This window comes from Microtus oregoni, unplaced genomic scaffold, assembly GCF_018167655.1.
Source record: "Microtus oregoni isolate MIOR12 unplaced genomic scaffold, Mior012 000008F_ref0000371, whole genome shotgun sequence".
In the NCBI taxonomy this organism is placed as follows: domain Eukaryota; kingdom Metazoa; phylum Chordata; class Mammalia; order Rodentia; family Cricetidae; genus Microtus; species Microtus oregoni.
In genome coordinates, this window is record NW_024543067.1 from 25,996,406 (window position 1) to 26,004,701 (window position 8,296).

The 8,296-nt window shown below is 49.0% G+C and overlaps 1 protein-coding gene across 8 annotated transcripts in view; it reads right to left on the reverse strand.

Annotated features, from left to right (window-relative positions):
• The window catches only part of Yap1 (Yes1 associated transcriptional regulator), a 90,095-nt gene extending 84,019 nt beyond the window's left edge, over positions 1-6,076 (reverse strand). For all 8 annotated transcript variants that reach the window (XM_041657197.1, XM_041657192.1, XM_041657194.1 and 5 more), the window contains exons 1-2: positions 5,606-6,076; positions 2,991-3,235 (exon numbers count right to left, since the gene is read on the reverse strand). In XM_041657197.1, the coding sequence (XP_041513131.1) occupies positions 2,991-3,235; positions 5,606-5,887 (527 nt within the window). In that variant the 5' untranslated portion in view covers positions 5,888-6,076. The remainder of the gene's footprint in view (positions 1-2,990; positions 3,236-5,605) is intronic.
• Positions 6,077-8,296: the final 2,220 nt, after the last annotated feature.

The following is an 8,296-nucleotide window of genomic DNA, read 5'->3' on the forward strand; positions in this document are numbered from 1 at the left end:
CTTTCTTAGGGACAGCATACTCTGGGCCCATCATTTGCCAATATAAAGTCCCAGGCTCTAGATCTCACTGACCTAGGCTTTAACACCAGCATGGGGGATGGGCCAACTGACTCCAACACACTCACTCATTCCTCTACAGTCCCCAGGCAACAACCAGCTGTTCCCAAAGTCAACAGTTCTCCCAGATCTCTCAAGTTACAACACCTCACCCACTTGGACCACTCGGGGTCAGAATTCTTCCTGCCATGTATAAATCTCAAGAAATGACATACTTTGTACCAACAACTACCTAAAAAGATGGATGAAAGATTTAGTTTTTCACGGCTGGCATGAACTAAACTTCAGAAACTAGTTCAGATCTTCATTCCACAGCTGGCTGGTATCCTCTTGAAAAGTTTAATAATTTACTAGTTATTCACCTGTGTGTGCATATTCAAATGTGACTGTGGACACAGCACAGCTGAGTGTGTAATATCTGAGGACAATCTTCCCTAGTCAGCTTTTTCATCGTGAGGGTCCTGGGCTCACACTAAGACTATAAGCTATCTTCAGGACCTCACAGGAATCTTCAGACAAAAGGAAAAGTACTGACTGTGAAGAGAAATGGATTCTAAAAAACTAAGATAAAAATAAATTTTGACACAATAGCTACTTGGCAGCACGGCTTAGTTTACCATCATTTCTGACTCAATCGGGGCAGATATTAATTTCATTCATCTGTTTGGTGCACGACAGCTCCTTACAGCAACCACACAGTACATAACCTCAGGGGAAAGCCAACAATGGAGAAAGTTCTCTTTCAAATCGCTTCTCCAAACTGCACATTATTCATAAAGCATTTCCTCTTCAGAAAAGCAATTTTGTAGACTCCAGCACCCACTCCTAACATCCAGTTCTCAGCGGCCTCCACAGGCTCTTAACCAGACCAGTGATTCAGTCCACCTGCTGGGAGCGTTCAAGTCACCCTTGGGGGGTGACCTTCTACTTCTAAGAGCTCTGCAGAACCCAATGCTTCATTCTTCACAGAAGCAGCCCTGATTCCCACCTGCAACCTCAGAAACAATGCTGGTGTCTGCTCCCTAGGCAAAGCCCTCCGCAGTCCTCCTTCGGCCTGGTCTATCTGCTTTCTGGCCCCCACTTGAAAAGGGGTGAGGACGCTAAGTGGGGGTGGCGCTGGTGTGGAGCCCCTCCTCACATCCACACCCGGAAGTCACGTGTCAACAACAGTCACTGAGAAAAATCTAAAAAGTAAGACTCTATCATGAGGGTTATTTCAGCTCAGAGAATTCTCACTCACTCAAATAATGAAGATGCAGACAGATGTCAAACAAGCCATTTTCAGAAAACACATGAGTAAAAAACAGCATAAATGTTGCCCTTTAACCTGCTCACAACCACAACTGAAGGGCAGCAGGCTATTAAGTGTTTAAATCTCCCCAAGTCAGCATGGGACACAGCAGGGAGGCTTTGGGAGTCCAAGCCTTTCTCTTCCTCCCTAACAACCTGGTTTGTTTCCCCTCCCTTCCCCTTCAGGACACGTTGGCCACAGCCAGCCCCTCTTCCCAGTCATTTACTTTGGCTGCTGTCTGCTGAGAGAATAAATGATCTTGCTCATGAGGATGAGTTTGCCAGGCTTGTGTGTACTTTCCAGTCTCAGGCTCTTTATTGTTCTCTGTGAAACCTGACCCTCTGAAGTGCTTTGAAATGAGGACTGGGACACCAGAAAATGGTTTTGTAAAAAGAAAAAGTTACAGGGGAAAAATGGCAACAAAACAAAAAACAAGTTGGGGGGAGGGTGGCCAGAGGCAGCTTCCCAAGATCAAGATCAAAGCTCTTCCCTGGTGTCCTTACTACAGTAACATGCCAGCACTTGGGAGGCAGAGGCAGGCAGGTCTGAGCTGGAGGCCAGCCTGGTCTACAAAGCAAGTCTCCAACTCAGAGTTCCAGGATAGCCAGGGATACAAAGAGAAACCCTGTCTTGAAAAACAAACCCATACAAAGTAGCAACCCACACAAAGCAGCAACCCACCCAAGACAATCAACTGAAAATGGGGGGGGGGACTCACAATCAAAACAAGGTTGTTACTAGTGTCCTCTGAACCAACAAATAAGGCTGCATTTACTTGGGATTGTCAAAACAAATTTAAATCAAAATGAGCATTGTTATTCATCTCATTATCTCAACCCAATTAACCACTTCAAAGAATACTAGAACAATCTGCAGTCTTTAACTGCCAGTCTGAGACATTTTGCTCACTCTAAATTCAAACAAGTCCTTGAAAATTAATTTTACTTCCAATCTCAGAATTAGGAGATAAATTCTATTTTGTCCTTTTCAGGTGAATGTAATTTTGCCATTTGGTAAAAGCAAGAAGACAGGGGTGGGGGCTGCCAGCCTGACAATGTGGAGACTAGAGGGCACACCTTACTAAGTACCTGATGGTTTCTCCACACTTTAAGGGAAGGGGGTATCAAATGACATCAAAACACAGCTTACTTAAGTGTTTGCTGACTCACAATTTGAGTATTATAAAGTCACAGCTTTCCCAAGTCCTACTTCCTTTTTTTGGAAAGAATACACAAGGTCCTGGGTTCAGTACCCAAGACAGAGACTTACAGACACAGACACACACACCCATATGTGGGGAGGGGGCAGAAAATATAACACATGCCAATCTCGTTATTTAAAGTTTAAATTTTTCATCGTATTCCATTTTGTGCCAGGCTAATTAACAAATCTGGCACAAACTCAAAAGGAGATGATCCCATATTGCCACAAAGCACAAGTTTGCAAAAAGGCTCTGAACCAAGAATAAATACTGAAGAGGGTACTTACATACATAAAATAGAATGTTTGGGGGCTGGGGTGCAGCTCAATGGTAAAGTATGCTTGTTTACCATTCATAAGGCTGAGTTCCATCTTCAGCACCAGCAAAACAAATAGATAATGTCACCCCTACATTGCCACCTCCCACATTGTCTTCACTTACTTTAGGAAGTATCTCTGTCCGGAAGACGTCTTGGCCATCTCCCAGCCTGCCGGCAGCGGCACGTCGTCAGGGATCTCGAAGGAAGACTGTCGGAGGTGCTGCGCTGCCGGAGTGGCGGCGCCAGAGACCACGGTGGGGGTGAGCGTCCCTGGAGAGACGGCCCCCAGCTGCAGGGATGCCGGCGAGGAGTGAGCCCGGACGTGCTGGGGAGTCAGAGCCCCTGCAGTGCCGGCATCAGTACTGGCCTGTCAGAACAGCAAGATGAACATGTACACAACTGAGACAACAGCCCTACCCCGATTTCTTAGAATTTCATGGCAGCCAACTATCGAAAGATCAAAAGCAAACTTTAATGGTCATTTTTGACACCAAGGTACACAAGTGTCCAAATGGACTCACTTTTAAATTATGTAAATTTAGTATGTACTATAAATGTTATTTTACTGAAGAGCAGTTCACCTGAATATCTACCTCCTAGACACTGTGAAGACAGCAAATAGTGGACATTAAAACCTATTTTCAAAAAAAAAAAAATGAGCAAGAGCTGTTATTTGGTGGTGGAGAACATGTTTATCCCACACACTCTAAGCATTCTGGTTGCTTTTCAGAGTCCTGTGTGCTTTCCATGTGCTTCTCCCTTACTTCACTTTAAATAATACCCCATCTGTCACTTTTTTTTACTGTGAACAAGTGCGATCAATAAATAAATTTAATGAATTCAAAGGCTCAGAACTGCACCAATGCTAGAAGCTACCCACGAAGAGAAGAAGCTAACCAACCCTCTTTGTGCCTTAAGGATAAAGATGTAATCAATTCAATTACAACCTAAGCATTCACACACAAGGAACAGGAAGGAAAAAGAAAAGCCTGCAGAGACCCCAAGGGTTCAAATCTGGGTTCATCCAGACTAGTGTTAAACGAAGTATCAGAAATTAACTTCTTCATTTCTATAAATTAGTTTTTCTATGCCAGAAGCACACAGGGATATAAGAATTCCCGGGCAGGAACCTGTAGACAATTATTTACAACTTAGATAAATACTTATTCATAGTCTAATGCTTTTTATTAGAATTAGGGTTGATCAAAAACGTTTGATTTCCTAGATTCATGCGGGTAAGGAAACTGAAAGGACCTAACAGTAACTTAAAGCACAGAGCAAAGCCAGGGGCATTTCTGAGTTTCAGATCAGATTAAATTTAGGACTAGGAAATCATTAGCACACTGAAAAGGTAAATTTCTTGATGCACAGCTCTCTTAAAACGCTAGTGAGAAGGCAAATGTACCCCACAAACGGCGGGGTGGAAGTCGGGTATTCCCCGTGCTCGTTCCTTCTGGCTTCTAAGTATTACAAAATGGAGCATTCAATCTGCGTGTTCCTTCAAAGTTTCCGCGGCCGTTTGTGATTGCATGCCAACATAGATTTAGCTCAGGGAGCCCAGAAACCCACTTGTGGGGGAGGGAGTAATGAACAGTATCGAAGTCTACGACTGTTGTTACAAATTAAGTGTTTAGGCTAGCGGCTAAACAACCTTTCCTTCCTCCTTAACTCGGCTTTTTGTAGCGAGGTTAATGGAGCTTTTCCGAGCTCCAAAACCCCTGCTCTGCAGCAGGCCTGCCTGGGAGGGGGCTGGAGTGGGAGTGGCGACTCTTCTTTCCACTCAAGTTACAGCCCGAGTGGGCTAACGATGGCAGCGTTTGGAAAACCAATTAAGTTTTGGGCAAAGTTCCTATGCTGGTTTAGCCTAAAGCAAGGTCTCTAAAAATTAAGTAATTAAACGGGGGGGGGGGGGTAGCGCCACTAAAGAAATCTACCAGGACCTATCGGAATGTTAATACTTTGAAACCGTTTCACTTCTGTGTGGGATCCAGTTGGGAAAATAACCAGGCGTCGTAGATGTGGCTAAGCAGCCATGTTCACATCCGCAGTTAGTTAAAAAGCAATGGCGAGGCTGGAATTAGTCATTGCTTCCCAAACATTACCTTTAATCACAGTTGAGCCAGGCAGGACTCGGCCTATGAGTCAACCTGCAACGCGCTATCAAAGGCCGGCGCTGAGCCTGTGCGCCGTGAGCGCAGCCGAGGTCCTGCGCAATGCCCAGATGTGGCCCATTTAAAAGCTTTCGGGCCGAACAGTAAATAATAGGCTACGATTGGGCAAGCAACACGTGAGCCCACCAAGTGTGAAAACATCCCGCCCGCGCGAGTTCCAGGGCACGGCGGGGGCGAGCCGGGCCCGAACCCTGCACTGGACCGCGCCTGGGCCGCCAGAGCAGAAAGCTTCGGCGAGCGGGAGGGGGAGGGGAGGAGAGAAGGAACCAGAAACTCAATGGACCGGTTCAACCCCCACCCCTCACCAACTCGGGCAAACAAGGGGACAGCAGACGCGGCTTCACGGAGACTGAAGAGGCGCGGGCAGGGGAGGCGGGCTGTCCCCCGGCTGAGGTCCCGCACGAGACGCCGGACCCCTTCCTTCTCCCCTCCCCCCTCCCCTCCCCCTCCCTGCCGGAGCCAAGGTGCGGAGCGGAGGCGCGCGCATTGTGCAGCCCCCCGCGGCCGCCAACTCCGGGAAAACAAACCCCAGCCCCGCACCCCACGCGCCCCCGGGGCGCCGCTACCTGTCGCGAGTGGGACTTGGGCTCGGGCGGCTTGAAGAAGGAGTCGGGCAGCTTGCGCAGCCGCATGGGCACGGTCTGCGGCACATTGGCCGTCTTGGGGTTCATGACGGCGTTGAAGAGCGCCTCTAGGTCGGTCTCCGAGTCTCCGCGGACGTGCACGACCTGGTGGCCGGCCGGGGGTGCGGGTGGGGCCGCGGGGGTCCCCGGTGGGGCCGCGGGCGCGGACGGCGGCGCGGGGCCCTGCGGGGCCGGCTGGGGCGGCGGCTGCTGCGCGGGCTCCATGGCTGCGGCCTCGCTCGACGCTCGAGGCGGTGCGCTCAGGCTCGGGGGGCAGCGTCGCGCGCCCGCATCGCCCGGCACTCCGTGCCCGAGGCCGCCGAGCCTTCCCTGCCCTCCTCGAGCTCCTTCCTTCCTCCCTTTCTTCGCCCCGGCCGCGGCGGCGTCCCGACTGAGACAGAAACTTCGGCTCCAGACGCCCAAACTAAAAAGTTGCGCGGAGCGCCCGCCCGCGCGCCTCACGGGCTCCGCCTCCTCGTCGCTCTTCCTTCCTCTGCGCGCCCGCCCGCACCGAATCCGCGGCTCGCGGCCCCCGGGGAAACTTTCCCTGCACGGCGCTGCATTCCTGCAGACTCCCGGGCGCACGTGACCCGGAGGCTGCTGCGCTGCGTGCGCACCGGACGGCCTGGAGCTGCGCGTCCGCGGGCCGACCTCCCCGGGCCGCCAAGGCCGCCCGGAGGCGAGGCTGGACGGAAGGCCGTCTACTCACCCGCACTGATTTTAGTCGGCTCCGCGTTTTAACGTAGATTGCAGTTTTGCCGTTTACCGGCGAGTGTGCAGAAAAACAAAATGCTTGAGGGGAGGCAAATGATTACAGATTGAAGCTTGGAGAGCAGGTCTTACACTCAGTGTATCTTACAAAAGAAAACGTATCACTTTAAGTTTTGTTTAAACTGACTGTAGCCAAGGATACCCTCCAACTGCTTACTGTCTTGTGCCACAGCTTCCTGACTGCTAGGATTCCAAGCAAGGGCATCTACATCCCCGACTTTGGGAACTGATTTAGCTTTGTTGTCGTTCGTTCTATTTTCTTTCCTTTTTTATTTTTAAATTACACTCACTACGTAGGAGTGAGCTCCACATTCCGTGGAGCACAAGTGGAGGTCAGAGGGCAATTTGTGGGGTCCTCGTTGTAGGTCTCAGAAATCGAACTGGTAGACCAGCCTTTCTCGTTTTTGTTCTCATGTAGGGCAGGCTAGTCTCCTACTCATGTAGCTGAGGTTGGCTTTACATTCTTGTTTCTTCCGCCTCGTCCTCTAAAGGGCTGGGATTACGAATGTGGGCCACCTTGCCCAACAACCATTGATTGATTTTTTTTTTTTAATGAAAACCAAATTTTTTGTTTGGTTTGGTTTTTGAGACACAATTTCTCTGTGTAGCCCTGGCTGCCCTGAAACTTGCTATGTATACCAGGCTGGCCTCTACCTCTCGAGTGTTGGGATTAAAGACATTTTCCACCGTGCCCAGAGTCAAATCAATTTTTTTAAGTACCACAACTTGCCATTTGGTCTCTGAGAACGTCAACTCAAATCATAATGAGGGAGCATATTACTTTTACCTCCTGTGCCTGGTACAAGGGTAGACAGAGAGAGAGAGAGAGAGAGAGAGAGAGAGAGAGAGATCGATCTTGTGTGGTCTTACTATCTGTAATCACTTAAAAATGATGAAAACTTGTTGTCGTTTTTACATAATTGTTTTGTATTGGGTGTTTCCTGCGTATGTGTCTTTGCATCATATGATTGCCTGGGTCCCACAGAGGCCAGAAAAAGGTATTGATTCCACCGGTTGTGAGCATGCGAGTGCTGGGGTTTGAACCTGGATCCTTGGGAAGAGCAAGCAGCCCCTTGCTGATGTCATGAACTGTTGAGCTCTACATCACACATTACAGTTTCCACTGGAGCAGTCGGTGCTTTTTGAGTGTATTCCCAGGGTTGTGCAACACTGATTTTTAGACACACAAATTTCTTCTGCAGAAATTGGTGTTCTTGTTGCAGTGATTTTGTCTGAGGGCAAGTGAAACGGTATAAATAGGATTAAGCAAAGAAAGGACCCTTGAGCAAAAAAGATAATCTCTTCCTCCAGCCAGGACATGCCCAGAAGAATTCTGAGCAGCTATCTCTAGTGCTTGCTGCTGTCGAGTGGGGTGAGCCAGCTTCAGACAGGCAAGATTTTAATCAACCCAGGAGCCTCAGGTTCCTGTCCAAGAGAGGAAGTAGGGTAAATACCCTCCTAGAACTAATTCCAGAATTGCTCTCCACCCCACCAAGTGCAAAGAGCATTTAACCAGTCTTGTGGGTTCCTAAACTTCAGGGTTTGGAGTTCAGGTCCTGGTTCCTCTTGCGGCAGCTGTAAGATAGGGAGCAGACTACTTCCTGCTCTTTAATTTTGGCGTCAAGGTAATGACATCACCTCACATTGTTGAGACATTGAATGACTCAATGGACATAAAGCACTGACCCGGTCTGTGGCACAAGGCGAGTTCTTGGTCGTCGTCAGCTCTATCATTGCCCTGTTTACAGGGGACTTCGCTGGTAGTAACCCAGCCTATTATGCCAGAGCCCTTTTAGAACCCCGATCGCTCTCCCTCTTTCTCATATCCAACAGTTAAATCCACAAACAAAACCTTTGGGCAAA